The following is an 18,037-nucleotide window of genomic DNA, read 5'->3' on the forward strand; positions in this document are numbered from 1 at the left end:
CCAAACAAAAAACAAACCCAAAAAAACAAACAAAAACAAAAAAAACCCAACCAACCAAACTGAACAAAGAACACAAGTTACAGGTTATTTAACATCTTTCCGTCAAGGGTCCCTTCCCAGTCGTCTGGGGTTGGAGGCGTGAACAGCACAGTCCAAAGGAAGGGCTCACAAGCCATCCGCAATGCAAAGCCAGCTCTGGGGAGAGGGGAACACTCGTTTTAAAAAAGGGTTTGGTTTTGCCTGCAGTAGAGTCGCCAAAGGAGGTCCCAAAACGACAGACATGGAAGCCGAGGCTTCCCCGCGGCTCCTTTATCCTCGAGTCCATGTCTGGAGTCTATTGGTTTTAAACGTCTTTTTTTTATCATCGTTTTCCCCCCTCGGTGTGATTAGCTGATCCGGGTAGCTGTGTCCCGCCCTCCAGCTGTGTCCTTCATAAGTAGATGCGCCTGAGGTCTCCGGGAGACGTGATGGTGTTACACTGGGGGCAGAGCTTCTTAGCACCCTGCAGCCAGCGGAGGAACAGAAAGAGAAATGTCAGCTAGGCAGACGCAGGACAACGGCGTGAGTTTCCCCTCGGCTGTGATGCTGGGGATGACAATATGGAAGCAGGAAAGGCCAAGGCCTCCCAATACCCAGGACCCCTGCCATGAAGGAAACAGGACAGAGAGGGGATGCCCTCTGAGCAGCAGGTATGAGCCCTCTGAGGGGAATCAGGCACCCCCTTCCCCAACACAATCCCTGCTAATACGGTATGCACCTAGGAGGTCCCCGGCCACAGGCTCAAGGAAGAGGAGAATCCAGCCTGAGTGCATCTCATTCATGCTTTGACTCATCAGGGGCATTCATTCTGCATCCTTTTAACCCCCTGCCCACATGCCAGCTCTTCTCGAGAGTCCCCATCTACAGACGCTGCTTGGGCAGCACCAGCTCCGAGGAAACAGCCAGGAGGCTTGGAGCTGGATTAGCGCTCGGCAGAAAACTGAAATTCAGTGCAACAGTTAGCCGATTCTCCTCCATCCCCTTCTTTACAGCACCAACTTTGGCTCCAACTGTCCCGCTCCATCCTTCCCACCCGACCGAGCTGTGTGCTGGCCCCTGGGTGTCAGATGTAGCCCACCCTGGGTGTAGCTCTGTCTTCACTGACCGCTGGCCCAGTGAGGGGAATATCAATTGCTTAGAGCCTTTGTGCTAATGGACCAGTAGAGGTGCATGCTTTTAGCACCAGAGGTCCTGGGTCTGACCCCCACATCTGCCAACCCAGCATGGGGCGTTGTGTTACACAGAATGACGCTCTCATGGCCACTGTGGCATTCACTGAACAGGACGACAGGGAGTGTGGGGAAAGACACTGGTCCTAAGGCTTCAGTGCTGCTCCTCTAAGCAGCAGGAGCAGCATGGGGAGTGCCAGCCCCAGGGAGCGTTCTTACTTTTCCCCTGACCCTTTAGAAGCCCCTTCATGGGATCTGGAGGGGATGGAGTGGCTGTCTGCAGCTTGCAACCTTCCTTGGGCTGCAGATAGCGTCCCTAGGTCAGGGCTGCTCCAAGAGTTAATGCCTCCTCCACCATCGCTCCCCACCTGCTGTGCAATGCTCCTGTGGATGCTGTTACACCTGGGCGGTGGGGGGCCAGCTCAGCATCATGGAGCCCCCAATGCCCTGCGGGGCTGGAAGTTCTCTTCCTGACACAGTGGCTCAGGGGCCTTTGGAGGCTGCACTCTTGCTTCCTAGGAGCCACGCAGCAAGGAAGATCGAGGCAATGTGGGGGTTCAGCTAGCTGCATTCCAGGACCTCTCAAACCCCGTGTTCAGAGCACAACACAATCCAAGTCTCGGAGCCCCAGAACTATACAGATCGAGGTCCTGTTCAAACGCCCCAGCCTGCCTTGGGCAGCCAATGGGAACAGGAATTCCAAGCCCTCTGCCCCACGCTACAGAGGAGTCTGTATCTGCTGCCACGGTGAACTGAAACAAGCAAACTCCAAACCCCGGCGAGGTAACGGAAGGATGACACCAGCACTGCATGAAATGAAACAATGGCTGGTGCGCCATCTGTCATGGATCCTGACAGGCAGAGGGTGTTAATAAGCCTCCGAATCGGGGGCAACCTAAGCTGCTCATCATTAGATTGGCAGGTGTGACAGACAGCTGACGAGAAAGGGACAAAGATGGCTCTGTGGCTACTGATCCTCCGCTACACGCAAGCAGGGCTGCAGTAGGCCTGGAAATCAGCCGTGCTGGCTTTGGACACTAACAGATGGCCTCAGAACACAACCTCCTGACTCCTGCGTCAAAGCAGCAAGCACAGGCTCCGTCTGAGCATCCCAACTCTTCTGCCTGCTGCTGTCAACCTGCTTCCCAGCCGTTCCTTTCCAGCCCAACTCCCCAGACAGCATGCCCGGCAACAGGCCCTGTGGAATCCGACAGGCACCCAGGGCTGTACGAAGCGGGGAATGCCAGCCGGCTGCTACGGCTCGCACAGACTGACCCAGAGGAGGCAGATTCTCTTGGGAGGAAGAGCGGTGCTCCCAAGAGGGGCTTGTTTTGACCTCTGCAGCCAGGGCAGAAAGTGGGCGTTAGAGCAGTGCGCTCAGCAGGTTTGCAGGATCCGGGCTCCGTGGAAGGGCAGGTTCGGATCTGGCCATGCTGCACTGATTGCTGCCAGTGGCAGCTCTGATGACGAGAGAAGAGTTGGATGCTCTCTCTGACGCTACAATTAGCATCAGCTGTGCTCTGCACAACGAGCACCCACGGGGCAGGGAAACCTCAAACCCAAGTAGGAAACGCCTCTGACTTCCAGGACAAATTCAGGCTATGTCTACACTGGGTTTGTAGCCACTCGTGCAACCCGCTTAATGAGGACAAATTACATCAGTGCAGAGGAATTTGGATCCTCGCAGCTTACCCCAGCGTTGAACAGGTGTAAGGTGTGTCTGCCCTAGGGGCTTGTACCTGTGCCACTAAGAACTCAGTGCAGACAAGGCCAAGTCAATTCTCCTCGCCCTCCTGGTGCAAGCTGCCGCTGACAGGCCTCCGACCACTGAGTCGCCTTGGTTTCTGCAGCGTAGAGGTAGCCGCGCTGGCCCCAGTACACTAGAGAGACACGGGCGGGGGAGGGAATACCAATCTCTCTCCCCAGCAGAAGTTGGTCCAATAAAAGATATTACCTCACCCGCTTGCCTCCTCGTTTTCTGCCATTTGTGACCTTCGGAAGGATCGGGTGTCAAGGGGTCATTTCAGAAGGGCTGAACTCTCACCAGGCCTCACATGAGAGATGGAAATGCTTGGTGCCATTGAAGTCAGATCTAAAGCGTCACCAAAGCCCCGCCCCCCCAACCTGCCTTGGAGGCAAATAAAGCCACTAAAAACCCTCAAATCACCCAGAGCACAGGATACACTGTGCCCTTGTGGCTAGGGCAGTAGACTAGGAGTCAGGAGACCTGGGTTCTGGTCCCAGCTCTGCAGGGATCTCAGGCAAGTCATTTCCCCTCTCTCAGCCTCTGCTTCCCACCCTTTGTCTTGTCTCTGTAGAATTTAAGTGCTTCAGGGCAGGGCCTGTCTCTCATTATGCCTGTGGAGTGCCTGGCACAAGGTGGTCCACAAGGCAAGTACCTTTACAGAGCCAAGCTGCTCTCTAGGCTCTGCCACCAACACCACGCTCTGGCGGGTAGGCTTAAAAATCAGTACACGCACTTCAAGATGCCCAGGTTACAATCCAGCCTTTTGCGTCTCTCTCAGGACCTGCGCTCTGGATCCTAGAGCTGCCAAGAAGAGCCTGCTCTTGGGCTGAATGCTCGCCTACAAAGCAGGTCCCTGTTCTTGGGGGTCATGGCAGGTTGATATGAAAAGGAAGAGTGACCAATTTTTAAAGCTATTCTCTGTCATTTCAGGCTGGGGTCTGTCGCACTGCTGCTGAGATTCAGACACCTGGGGGCCCACACTGTGTGCATCAATACAATGTATTTCAATTCACATCCGACAGAACCACTGGCATGGCTGTGCAGATTCTCTGCTCGTGCAGGGGTTTCCTGCAGCCTCATGGCTGCCGGGCTCCCCACTCTCACAGGAGGGCAGGGTGTATGGTCTCTGCAGGTGCCAGAGGAGCAGAGAGGTTTGCGCACAGCGATCAGCGTTACACGGAGTGGTGGTTGGCAAGTTCTCAATTCCTGCCTGCAATGTGCCCCAGCAAGCAAAAGTGAGCATGCTAAGGATTCCAGATGTGGCTAGCTCCTGCACATCTGTCTCGACCCTTTCCTTCCCAGGAGCAGCTCATTAAGGAAGAGGCAATGAAATATTTGTCCAATCGCACCTCACCGCTGATTACACAAGGGAAGCGGATTCTTTCTGCAGCTCCCACCCCATGGAATGGCTTGGTGCTGTCACTCTGATGGGGGAGGGGAGGGGGGAGAAAGCAGGGGTGAGAGGACAGTGCTCCACAGACACTAGGTGCTCTCATGCAGTGCTGAAGAGCCTCCACAGACACGCCCTACAGCCTCACTGCAGTCAATGGGGCTGCCCGGCTCTGGCCAAACGCAGCCAGGGGAAGAACTTTAATGGACCTTTTCCTGCTCAGTTCGCCCTATTAGAGAGAGACCCCATCGCCTCTCTGCATGTGTCCCGAGAGATGGGGACCAGCACATCCTCCTGGAATACAGAGACAGGCCCCAGCGAGAGGTGGATTTCAAACTGGCAGGCTTCTCTGGAGTGACAGAGCATTGTCTGAGCAACACGTACACATAAAACTCCTAGGAAAGGGGATGAACAACTGGGGGCCCCACCTGAGAAAGGCAAGGGAAACCCTTTCCATCAAGTGCACCTGTATAACGGAGAAATTCCCACCACGCAGCCATACCCAGCCCTCACGGGGTCAACCCGGTTCACTGAACTCCAGAACTCGTTGAGAATAAAGACAAGGAGGGAAAAAGCAATTAAAACCCAAGATCACTTTGCTGTTCCAGCCTGAGCACAGAGAAGTCTCCCAGCTCCCCGCTCTTCTCCGGGATAACTGCACTAACTAGAGATCAGACAACTGAATGCTGGGAGCTTGAGAGTGACAGGGAAAATATTCTCGTCTGAAAGCAATCTGTGTATCGTGCGCGTGCATTTCAGCTCTCTCCACACACTGGACCCAGTATGCAGAGGGCCCAAAGTGCCTGGAAGTAGAACTCATCCTTCAGGCGGTCCCACTGCACTACTTGATGCCCACCAGAACACAGGACAGGGCAAGGGCTAGGAGTCTCTAAGAATTATTTGGGGACAGTTCTCTGGCCAGAATGGATCACAGTGGCCCCTCCTGGGGTTGGAATCTATGAATCTGTCCTTTCTCTACTTAGAAAAAGTATCTCAAACTCAATACCCTGCAAACTTAGGGGGGTTGATTTGAATCACTGGCTCCACACAGGCCCCTCGGTTCTATTTCCTTGGGGGTTTGTGCCTTCTGCTTCCAATGCAGATGGGATCTTGTGGGAACTGCCCTCCACGCACGAAATTTCAAGAATTTCATGAAGACAACTTTCAGCTACATAAGATGGCAGAAATCCAACCACAGGTGGTGTCTGCCATTTTGACAGTTTCTTATTCAAAGATCTAGCCCTGATTAGCCCTTGATCTGAAACTTACCCTGGATCGGAACAGAGCCTCAAAGTGACGCAAACCAGAGAAATGGGAATAGCTGTTCCAGTGGCCCAAGGAAGGCTCAGACCACAGACATGAGAATCCAGCCCTTCCAGGCAGGGTTAGTATTTCTCTTGCTCTCTCTTCAGGAACGTTCCTGCGTCAAGGCACATAGGTACAGACTACATTGCTCCAGAGTCCAAACCAGCAAGCTGGGTCCCACCAAGAGAAACACCCTAGTGTGGATAATTTTATGAGGGGGGAGAATGTTGTTTCGCTGAGCTTGGATAGGACAGCTTGTTCTGGCTCACAGGGTGGGGAGTGCCGGAGCGTGAACAATGCCATCTTAACTACCTTCTGCAGCTTAGACTTTAAGCAGGCTGGCTGCACACACACAGCTGGAAGGCCCAGGGTCTCTAGGTCCCCCTAGTATCTATGTTTAGTGTTAAACAGTCCAGAGAAAAATAATGACTTTAGTCTCCTGGGAAGAGCTTATTTTTTTTAAGCTGATGTCCCTGCACACATCAGCATGTGCGCTACATTCAGAACCCCACGTTCTAAGCGTGGAGTTGTATTTTAAGCACTAAAATCACTTACAACCTTGTTCCTTGCATTTGACCACATTTTTGGCGGTGTATAGTATTTATTACTATAGGCAATTAAGCTATTCTCACACACACATGTCCTGGCACAGGGACAATGAAAAAGTATTTGTTCCCCCCTTCTCACCTGCCAGCTGGGGTTACTAAACTTTTCCCTTGAAATAAAAATGGTGTGGAATAATAAGTCACACCTGTCGGCCGTTCCCCCCCACCCCGTCCTTCTGCTCCTTTCATCATTGCTCCATGGAAAAGCCTTGATGTGTTATAGCAGCGTGTGCTGCAGAAAAGCATCTCAGCTTTTCCCTTATAAACCTCAGTTTTCAGTGGTTTATAAAACTCTGCCGCAAGAAGTTTGCTCCGGGGCTGAAACACGGTAGAGAAAAGGGGCTGGGATCAAGACGGGATTTATTTTTTCCCCTCCCGTCTTAATTAAAATTTGGCAAGTGATTGATCCACAATATGGGCTAATCACTTCGGGTAGTCTGAAAAATAAATTAACAAGAGCTGCGATGTTGAGAAGTTGTTAAGGCTCACTTGGTGCCAGGAAGGACTGGAGCTTTTTGTCTTAAAGCTACCTCTTAAAAAAAGAATTACACTACATTTGTTTTCAACCAGATAAGGCAGGAAACTTGAAGTTAGGGCTTAAGCTGTTCCTGCTATCCTGTTAGTCTGTGAACAGTGATCAGTTTCCAAACAGAATGCACTACCCAGACGCAAAGGAGATGAAGGCAAATAGGACTTACATAGCCACCCACAGCATTCAAAGCACCTCACCAAAGCTCAGAGAGAGAGCTGCAGGGAGACACCCAAAGTTATGAAGAGAGCACACTGCCAGAGGTGGGAACAGAACCCAGGATCCCCTGCTTCTGAACTAGACCATACTTCCGCCCCTGTGTGTGTGTGTGTGTACACAAAATGTGCCCACACATTGTAGGCCATATTTCAAAACGTACCATTCATCTGTGCTGGTGTTTTGTCATTTATTTCCACAGCAGTAGGGTATGCATGGTGCTTTGCAGACAAATATAAAGCTAGGTCCATGCCCCGAAGAGGATGGAAGAGGGGAGAGTTGCTACCCCATGAGGCTTCAGGAAAAATCCACAAAGGACGTGGCACAAGCCAGTGAAAGGCAGGAATGAGTTATAGTTTTCTGACTGTTACGCCAGCTTTGCAAATAGCCACCCGCAATACATGTATTTTGGGACACGCACTAGTTACCTGAGGAAGGTTACAAGGCTCAGTATTAACTAGTACCATCTACAAGAAAAATATGTATTAAATCTGAGAACATGGCTTTTCTGACAGATCTGTTCAGAAGGTACTGTTAAGGCGAGTTCCAGGAATCTGAAGATTTTTTAAAAGCTCATTTTTGGTCTTGCAGTGCCATCATTTACTTACATTCAAATATGCCTTAGTCTGAGAATTGCTAACCAGATGAGTGAATGAATATGCAAAGGAGGTGCTGGGTCTAGATGCACAGAACCCAGGATAAAAACGCTCTCCCATCCTGAATTACAACACAGCTACACCTCACACAGAGCTCATGTGCTGAGAGACAGAGAGTGGTCTTGGAGCTCTAACTCATGTGAATGATAACTGGTAATCATTTAAGAACACCTAATTAGATGCTGAAAAGCCACAACCGAGGAAGGAGGGGATGGTTAAAGGGGGGAAGCGAAGGCAGCACTAAAGAAAGAAAAAGGAAGTCGATAGTAATGAATATAAATCAGATGTTAGAAATTGTAGAAAACTGATAAGGGAAGCAAAGGGACACTAAGAGAAAACTATGGCCAGCAGAATTAAGGACAATAAGGAGTTTTAAAAATATATTAGGAACAATAAGAACAAAAGGAACATTAAGAACAAAAAGAATCCTGACAATGGAATTGGTCCATCACTAGATGGAAATATTAGAATTATCAATAATAATGCAGAAAAGGCAGAAGTATTTAATAAATATTTAAGATCTATATTTGGGGAAAAAACAGATGAAAGTGTCTCATCTTATGGTGATGATAACATTCTTTCCATTCCACTAGTATCTCTGGAGGTGTTAAACAGAAGCTACTAAAGTTAAACATTTTATTATCAGCAGCTCCAAGTAATTTACAGCCAAGAGTTTTAAAAGAGCTGGCTAAGGAGATAACTAGACTGTTAATGCTGATTTTCAGTAAGTGTTGGAGCACTCAGGAAGTTCCAGAACGCTAATGTTGTTCCAATTTTTAAAAAGGGTAAATGGGCTGACCCAGGTAATTAATCCTGGGCAAGAAAATGGAGCAGCTTATATGGAACTCAATTAATACAGAACTAAAGGAGAGTACCGTCATTAATGCAAATCAACATGGGTTTATGGAAAATAGATCCTGTCGAATTAACTTGATATCTTTTTTTGACGAGATTACAAGTTTGGCTGATAAAGGTAATAATATTGATGTAATATACTTAGACTTCTGTAAGGCGTTTGACTTGATGCTGCATGACATTTTGATTAAAAAACTAGAATGACATAAAATTAACATTGCACACATTGCATGGATTAAAAGCAAACTGATAGCTCTCAAAAATGAAACTTTGAATGGGGAATCGTCCTCAAGCGGGCCTGTTTGTAGTGAGGTCCTACAGAGATTGGTTCTTGGCCCTACGCTACTTAATATTTGTATCAATGAACTGGACAAAAAACACAAAATCATCAATGATAAAGTTTGCAGATGATACAAAAATTGGGGGAGTGGTAAATAATGAAGAGGACAGGTCACTGATTCAGAGCAATTTGGATCACTTGGTAAGCTGGGTACAAACAAATCATGTGTGGTTTAATACAGCTAAATGTAAATGTATCCATCTAGGAACAAATAATGCTGGCCACACACATATGATGGGGAATTCTATCCCAGGAAGCAGTGACTCTGAAAAAGATTTGAAGGTCATGGTGGATAATCAGCTGAACATGAACTCTCAGTGTGACGCTGTGGCCAAAAGGTCTGATGCAATTGTGGGATGCATAAAAAGGGGAATCTCGAGTAGGAGCAGAGAGGTTATTTTACCTCTTTATTGGGCACTGGTGTGACTGCTGCCGGAACGCTGTGTCTAGTGCTGGTGCCCACAATTCAAGAAGGATGTTGATAAATTGGAGAGGGTTCAGAGAAGAGCCTTGAGAATGATTAATAGATTAGACAACCTGCCTTCTAGTGACAGACTCCAGGAGCTCAGTCTATTTAGCTTAACAAAGAGAAGGTTAAGGGGTGACATGATCACCGTTTATAAGTACCTACATGTGGAACAAATATTTAATACTGGGCTCTTCAATCTAGCAGAGGAAGGTCTAACATGATCCAATGGCTGGAAGTTGAAGCCAGACAAATTTAGACTGGAAATCAGGTGTAAAATTTTTACCAGCGAGGGTAATTAACCATTGGAACAATTTACCCAGGGTCATGGTGGATTCTCGATCACTGACAATTTTTAACTCAAGTTTGGATGTCTTTCTAAAAGATCTTCTTGAGGAATTCTTTTGTGAAGTTCTCTGGCCTGTGCTACACAGGAGGTCTCGTCTGGCTTTAGAATATAGGAATACTTTACTTAGAAATTCTTGGGCTAGGATTTGTAAGATCCTGGACAGGCTTCCAGTGTGACTTTGGGAAAAATCACTTAATGTTTGTACCTTGGTCTTCCTGTCTGTAAACTGGGGACAACGATACCTCTTCCTTCCCTGACTTGTGAGTGTTGCAGTGATGAGCCCCAGAGAAAAGCCTATAAGTAAAAACTAGCCCATAAATATGGTCTGAAAAAAACAAAACAAAAACTGCAGACAAATTAAGCCAGTAAAGGTTAGTCTGATTACACCGGAAACCCAAGTAGGACCACACTGGCCCTAGGATATGGACTTCTAGGATATGAATGAGCTTCCCACATCACTGTCCCTCTCCCATGTACTCAAAACCATACAGTGGCCTGACAGCTGAGAAAACTCAGACCCAGGCGCATGCCAATTGCTGACTCTTGGGCCCCAGCTGGTTAGTTATGTGCAGGCAGTGGGGTGAACAGTTAAGATGGACACTTGTTTAAAATGCTCTGACCGTTCATGTATGCACAGATGGTTTCTCCCCAACTCAGAGAGGTCTCTGCAAAGCAGCATCTAGCCTGGCATCTCCCATTAGTGTTAAGAGGCACTGACCAAATCCTTCAGTTTCTCACACTCAGGATGCACCCGTAAAGTACAGCTCTATTCTGGTGAGTAAGTAGGAAGGGCCCTTCTTACTAACCAGGCCTGCATCCTGTGTGTATGCAACCAGATCTGCTGGCTTGAATCACTAATGCAAGCTAACACAGCAATGGGACGGAGAGGGGGAGTTTGCGCTGGCTCAGGTCTCATTCACAGAACTGTTAGCTACGTTCCAAATGCAGAACATTTGTGTCCATGATGACTCTCCAACCCCGGGAAAGTCTGTGGGATCAGCTGGTAGAAAGCCATACGCAGGTTTTCACTTATAAACTCAGCAGATCTGATCCGGAGTCAGGCACACACAGCAATTAAGCCCCATGATGCCATTTTCAAAGTGCCTCTTTTTCAGAGCAGCACCTATTAAGGGCCCAATCCTGAGGGCTGCCCTGGACACAAATGGAAGTCAATGGGTGCTCAGCCCTAGGACAGTCTGGCTCTAGAAAATCTTCAGACCCTATAAGTTTTTAAAATTATTTCACCCTCCCTGCTCCATGGGGACTGATGTGGCCAGCAAGTGCCCTCCTGCGAGACGTTTGAAGCTTTGTCTCCCACTTTGATCCCTTGTTTCTAAGGCCTTAATATATATAACATAAGAAAATGTAATCTAACATTAGGTCTCAGCTGTGCATATAAAAACACAGGCATAGAAAATCTGGACTTTTCACTAAGGGGGATGGCAGATCTCCAGACAGTTCAGAAGCGGCCGGAAGCCCAACACAACTCACCCCCCCATAACTCCTATTAACTCCAACAAATTGTTTATTGCACAACAGAAGAAAAATGTTGCCCCTCTCCCCCCATCAAATCTTTCCATGTGTGCTGCACGCGTAGGCTATTTCTGCTTTCCCTGCCACCCCCACGGGGAGCTGGCTTTATACCCAGGGAAAGGTAACAGCCGCAATTATTACACACACTATCCCACAGCTCCTCGCTTGTTAAAGAAAACAAGAGTCCCTTTTGTGCCCGAAATAAAAGGAGATACCTTAATTAGAACAGTGCAGGTTGGTGAGTATTAAACACTGAGCCCAGCTGCTGTATGCCATTAAATTCATAAAAAAAAAAGGGGGTGGGGGTGGGGGAGGGCAGTCTTAACGAGATTACACACATTGACTTTGATCAAGACACAAAAGCACCAAGGCGTTCCAGGGTTTTTATTGCTGTCTTCGGGCTACATTTTAATGGTTACATTAGAAACATGAGAATGCAGGCTGGGAGATTTGGGAGAAGGGAGAGAGCCCGAGCATGCCTCATGAAAGGTCCTGGTTTAATCAACTGCGGACTACAGGAAGAGGGTAGGGCTGGGGAACAGATGAGCAGCAACTTATTAATTGCTTCCCCCACACAAGTGCCAGCACCTAACCCTACGTCCTGCTGGAATATCCCCTTCCCTCCTGCCTGGTGAGAGCCAGGCTCTGGGCGTGGCCAATACACAGCAAACCCAGTCCCCATTTACCCCACCACACAGCAGCGTGGGGAGGGAGGGGTGAGACCAAATTTAATCACTCCTCTCCTTGGAAAAGTGAGCGTTAACCCCTTAATGCCAGGAGCACAATCTTCTAGGGATTCAGTCTTATTGCAGGCCGCAGGATGCTGTGAAGTTGTCAGTGGAACAAAGGGGCTTGACAGAAATTGAAGAGTGCCTGAGCCTCTGAAGGGCTCACAATAGGAGCTGCTGGCCTAAAAGACCATCTTGGGATGGCGGGGAGCAGAGGGGTGAAGGAAACGGAGGAATAAAATCCAACATGGAATAGAAATGCTCTATTCTCCGTTTGCAGCCAGCACTGAAGAATTGGATTATACCTAGGATCAGCGGTGCATACCCTCATCTGAACACCTTACTGCTACGTAGCTGTGCAAGAGTTTTTTGCAATGTGCTGCTAAATGCCTAAAAAAGCCTGTGTAATCTAAGTAGTGACAGGGGTGTAGCTGAATAGCTAGAAAATACAGCCCCAGGACAGTTGAGTTACTGAGGTTACTATTGATACCCAGTGCTGCAGGCATTTCACCATCCCAGTAATTTTTCTCAGCCAAAATATTTAACAGGCGGTATCTAAAGGCCCATCGCCAGGTTAGCTGAAGCTCCAAATTTACAGTGTGTTCTGTAAAAATAAGACGTTACAGGACCTAACAGCAGCAGCTTTTAGAAGAGTGCTAGTCCCCATACATCATTTGCCACCCAACTCTGTAGCATCCTGCTAATGCCGGAGCACCACAAAGTGAAAGTGACTAGCTCAAATCTCCATTGCCCAGGCTGAGTGAAATGAGAGTTATGGTCAACATCAGCAGGGGATAATAAAAGTCAGGGTTAGGAAAGGAAAGGGCATCACTTTAACAAAATATTAATTTCAACACAAGCGTGTCCCTTTGAAACTAACAAAAACGCAAATTCTGGGGGCACTGGGCCACCTCTTCTACACTTCCAATAGTGCCCAATTTTCCAGACAATCAACCACACTAGTTAAAAACTGCATGATGCTGTTTCAATTATTCAGAAGAGGGGAAGGAAATAGCACCGATGGGTGCTGCACAGGCCAGTGGATCCCAGCTAAGTGGCTCTAAACTGGGGTCCAAGCTGCAGCTGCACAGTGCAGGAAACTCCTTTGGAAGTCAACAGGAATTCCACACGTGGCGCTGTTCCAACACTGAGCCCTCCCATCAGTGAGTAAAGAGTGAGCAGGACCACTCTTCAGGGAGGGTAACTCAAGCCCAGCTCCGCCCAATGAAATCAAACCGGAAGGACTTAAATCTGACCGGTGTGTTTAATAAAAGTTTGGGCACCCCACATACGCAGAACCCCACTGAGCCCATTTCCTATTAAGCAAGAACCTCTCCTGCAATGTAAGTACATGTCTGGGGAGAGGGAGAAGTCTACGAGTCAATGAGAAAGCAGCCGAGTGCCTCACCAGAGTCCGCAGCCAGCATTCTTCACAGTGCACATGCCAGCACTGAATGGAAGTCAGGGGCATTGTGTAAGAGTCCTGAAGAGAAAAAGCGAAGACATTCTCGTCACATAAAAGGCTGGCTGATTCCCAGCCTACAACTATGTCACCAGGGTATTCGCTTTGGGGAGGGGGCAGGAGAAGAGGGCAGTTACCCAGAGTAAATGCTTCCCATTCCTCCCATCTTAATAAGAACACAGCTCAGGAGTTGCTCCATATACAGTGAGCCAGATGTGATGCATCAGACAGAAACAAAGCACAGAAATCAGGCAAACTCTCACTGACTTCAGGACTGAGTGAAAACTAAGCAGGGATCTAAACTTTAGCTCAAGAGTAACAGAGGTGGAAAGTCTCCTGTAGGCCATTTGTTTGCCTGACAGAAGTCCATAACCCACCTGGTAGTGACATGGCTCATCCTGGTTAGCTAGAGTGGTACGTCTAGACTGCAATTTTATAGCCCCATGAGTCTGAGTCAGTAGACCTGGGCCAGCCATGGTTATTCCATGGGTCTTTTATAGTAGGGAAGTTGTGCCCACGTACCATTATTCCAATGGAAAGGTCACCAGATTGTGCAAGAGCAGAGATAAGGGATAAGATTAACTCTCATCACAGCTGCCCACTCTGCTGGAATAGCTTAACTAGCTACCAAGAATACTGTAGTCATTTCAGCAGCACCTATTCGCGCGCTAGTCTTTTCAAGTGATTTATTAATGAGGGCAGGAATCAACAACAGACAGTACGTCAGCCCTAGAATCAGAGATGGGAGTCTGCCTGATCCATCTTGCACCAGCCGTTTCACTGGCAACTCCATCCAAGCAACATTTTCTTCTTCTATTGACCCATGGGACAAACAGAGCTCGGAAATAAAACCAGACGAGAGAGGCAAAAATCTGCAGACTCTGAGCCATTAGAGGGAGCTGCAGCCCTTCTTTAGGGAAGCCAAAGCGACAACACACATAAAACTAACAGGACACAGGCAACTTTTAAATGCATAGGCAAAATTCTTGCCTTCAAGCCACATGGAGGGTCTCAAATCACGCATTCTCCTCTCCTTAGGGATGTGCAACTCTGCACATGCAGGAAGAGGAAAACGCAGGCACTTGGGAGTCTGCATGGTCAATTTGAAAGGGGAATGCTGTCCCATGAAGTTAGAAATTTCTGCTCCTAACACAGACTGCTACAAACACCAATGAAATGATATAACTGATACACACACACAGAAACACCTGGAAAGAAACTTGCAACGCATTTAGTCAGAAAAAGGAAGAGATTTTTTCCTTGTGTAAGGACAGGGATGGATTCACCTTACCAAATTAGTAGGATTCACCCCTTTCCCCACCTCAGCAAAGACAAGTCAAAGGTACCGAGACGTTTTCTGATTCATTGCCACAACTGGAGTGCTACTCACCATGCAAATGAGACATTTATAGCGGTCTCCACGGGAAAGCTGCCTTTCTAACTCCCGGACACGAGCCTTTAACGCTTCAAATGTTGTCACTGCAGAGTCTTCTGTAATTCTGCAAGAGATGATGAAAGTCAGGGCTACTTGGTAATGCTTTACAAAAGTTAAATTCATGGTCCTTTTGGTAGGTGCAGAAGATGCAGTGACAAGATCCAAAGAAACAAATTCAGCATATGCAAAGGACTATTTGAAATGGAGGGTTATTAAGAAGCCCATGGTTTGCATTCTTTATGCCAGAAGCTCTGGCAAACACACTGGCATGTAAAGCCTCTGCAGAGATCTGAAAAAGAGAAGGATTTTGGGTAGGTAACATTATACAGAACGTGTTTAAGCAGAAACTAAATGGTGGAAACAGGAGTCACGGCCCTTTACTCCCTTCTTTCCCTATCACTGCAAGAGGCCCCAGGTCAATGTCATCCCAACAAAGCTCAAAGTGCTGCTCTAGAGCTGGGAAGGTGTGTTTCTCTCAAGAGCAAAAAGTAGTCATATCACATGGTGGTGACAGCACTCTTTCCTTTCCACTAGTACCTAAGGAGGATGTTAAATAGAAGCTATTAACATAGACATTTTGAAATAAGCAGCCCAGATAACTTGCATCCAAGAGTTTTAAAAGACCTGGCTCAGAAGACAGCTAATGCTGATTTTCAATATATCTTGGAATACTGGAGAAGTTCCAGAAGACTGGAAGAAAGCTAATGATGTGCCAATATTTAAAAAGGGTAAACGGACTGACCTGGGTAATTATAGGCCTGTCAGTCTGACATCGATCCTGAGCAAGATAATGGAGCGGGTCATAAAGAACTTGATTAATAAAAAATTAAAGGACTTGACTAGAGGTGATTATAATTAATTCCAATCAATGTGGATTTATGGAAAAGAGATCCTGACAAATTAACTGGATACCTTTTTTTGATGAGATTACAAGTTTGGTTGGTAAAGGTAATAGTGTTGATGTAATATATTTAGACTTCTGTACAGCATTTGACCTGGTGCTACATGACATTTTGATTAAAAAACTATAGAGATGTTTAACAGGGCACATGTTAAATGGATTAAAAGCTGGCTAACTGATAGATCTCAAAATGTAATTGTAAATGGGGAATCATCATCCAGCAGGTGTGTTTCCAGTGAAGTCCTGCAGGGATCCGTTCTTGGCCCTACACTATTTAACATTTTTATCAATGATCTGGAAGAAAACATAAAATCATCCTTGATAAAGTTTGCGATGACAACAATTGGGGGAAGTGGTAAATAATGAAGAGGACAGTTTACTAATACAGAGCAATCTGAATACCTTGGTAAACTGGGCACAAGCAAACTGTAAATTTTAATATGGCTAAATGTAAATATATACTTCTAGGAACAAAGACTGTAGGCCATGCTTACAAGATGGGGGACTCTATCCCAGGAAGCAGTGACTCTGAAAAAAGATTTGGGGGGTCATGGTGGATAATCAGCTGAACATGAGCTCCCAGTGTGATGTTGTGTCCGAAAGGGCTAATGCCATCCTGGGATGCATAAACAGGGGAATCTCGAGGAGGAGGAGTAGAGAGATTATTTTACCTCTGTATTTGGCACTGGTGGAATAGTGTGTCCAGTTCTGGTACCACAATTGAAAAAGGAGGTTGATAAATTGGAGAGGGTTCACAGAAGAGCCCAGAGGATGATTAAAGGATTAGAAAAACCTGCCTTCTAACGATAGAACCAAGGAGCTCAGTCTATTTAGCTTAACAAGGAGAAGGTTAAGGGGTGACTTGATTACAGTCTCTAAGTACCTATATGGGGAACATATTTGATAATGGGCTCTTCTACCTAGCAGAGAAAGGCATGACCCGATGCTACGGCAGCAAGTTGAAGCAAGACAAATTCAGACTGGAAATAAGGAATAAATGTTTAACCATGACAGTAAGTAACCACTAGAACAATGTCCCAACTGTCGGGGCAGATTCTCCATCACTGTCAATGTTTAAATCAAGGTTGGCTGTTTTTCTAACAGACCTGCTCTAGGAGTTATTCGGGGAAGTTCTATGGCCTGTCTTATGCAGGACGCCAGATTAGATTCTCAGGGGTTCTCAAACTTCATTGCACCGCAACCCCCTTCTGACAACAAAAATTATTACATGACCCCAGGAGGGGGGGAGTAAAGCCTGAGCCCTCCCGAGCCCTGCCACCCCAGGTGGCGGGGCCGGGGCCAAAGCCTGAGCCCCCCTGCCCCTAGCAGGGAGCCTGTAACCTGAGCCCTGTCAATCAGGGTTGAAGGGGCTCAGGCTTTGACTTTGGCCCTGGGCCAAGCAAGTCTTAAGCCAGCCCTGGAGACCCCATTAAAACGGGATTTGTGACCCACTCTGGGGTTCCGACCCACAGTTTGAGAACCCCTGGGCTAGGTGATCATAATGGTCTCTTCTGGCCTTGGAATGTCTGAATCTAAAAACAGGTGGACTGCCGCTGCTGGGATACTGGCCCTGGTAGCTCGGGACATGAATGCCACACATTGCACCAGGACAGACAGGACGCAACAGGTTTCTGATCAATGAAGTCTCACTTTTCAGATTACTGTCACTGAAAAGGAGAAGGGACGGAGCGGAAAGCCAAAGCTGCAGACACCATATCAAGGAGCTAGATCTAAAAGCAGCTTTGCAAGCCCTGCTTGCCCATTTGCCTGGGGTCATTTTTGACAGGCAGCAATATATTGTCACACAGGCTCTGTCATGAGGACAGGCAAAGATGTGTTCATGATTCTGCCAGGCAGATAGAAAGAGTTAGTTGGCAACTGAGAAACAGGCAGACAGCAACAGCAACACTGAGAAAATGGGATGGAAGATGAGAGCTTCTGAGAAGGGTGGAGAGGAAGAGGAGAAACACAGGCCTTTCCACTGTGTAGACATAACTAAGCTCCTTTTGACTTTCCTCTTAAAACCTTTTACAAGATATTGCAGTGGGGCTGTGGATAGAAAAGGAGTTCACTGCTGAGGAACAGTGGAGCAGTTTATAATTCATTCTAAGTTAATTTCAGGTCAAATCTATGCAGCTTCCACGTCAGAAGAACGGCAAGAAAAACCCACAATCTGAGAATGTAGAATTTATTCTATGTACTCTAGTAACACCAGTATCAGAAGCCAGTCCCTGTCCCAAAGCACTTATTTAGCAAATTGTGAGCTAACAGGTGGACACAGCAAGTGGTTTGAGGCAGGGGCCATCGAAACC

The 18,037-nt window shown here is 47.4% G+C and overlaps 1 protein-coding gene across 2 annotated transcripts in view; it reads right to left on the bottom strand.

Moving 5' to 3' along the window:
* Positions 1–329: 329 nt before the first annotated feature.
* Positions 330–18,037, bottom strand: part of RNF220 (ring finger protein 220) — a 329,212-nt gene continuing 311,504 nt past the window's right edge. For both annotated transcript variants that reach the window (XM_073357946.2, XM_073357945.1), the window contains 3 exons: positions 14,780–14,888; positions 13,336–13,410; positions 330–502 (listed from right to left, as the gene is read on the bottom strand). In XM_073357946.2, the coding sequence (XP_073214047.1) occupies positions 431–502; positions 13,336–13,410; positions 14,780–14,888 (256 nt within the window). In that variant the 3' untranslated portion in view covers positions 330–430. The remainder of the gene's footprint in view (positions 503–13,335; positions 13,411–14,779; positions 14,889–18,037) is intronic.

This window comes from Lepidochelys kempii, chromosome 8 (genome assembly GCF_965140285.1).
Source record: "Lepidochelys kempii isolate rLepKem1 chromosome 8, rLepKem1.hap1, whole genome shotgun sequence".
NCBI lineage: Eukaryota > Metazoa > Chordata > Testudines > Cheloniidae > Lepidochelys > Lepidochelys kempii.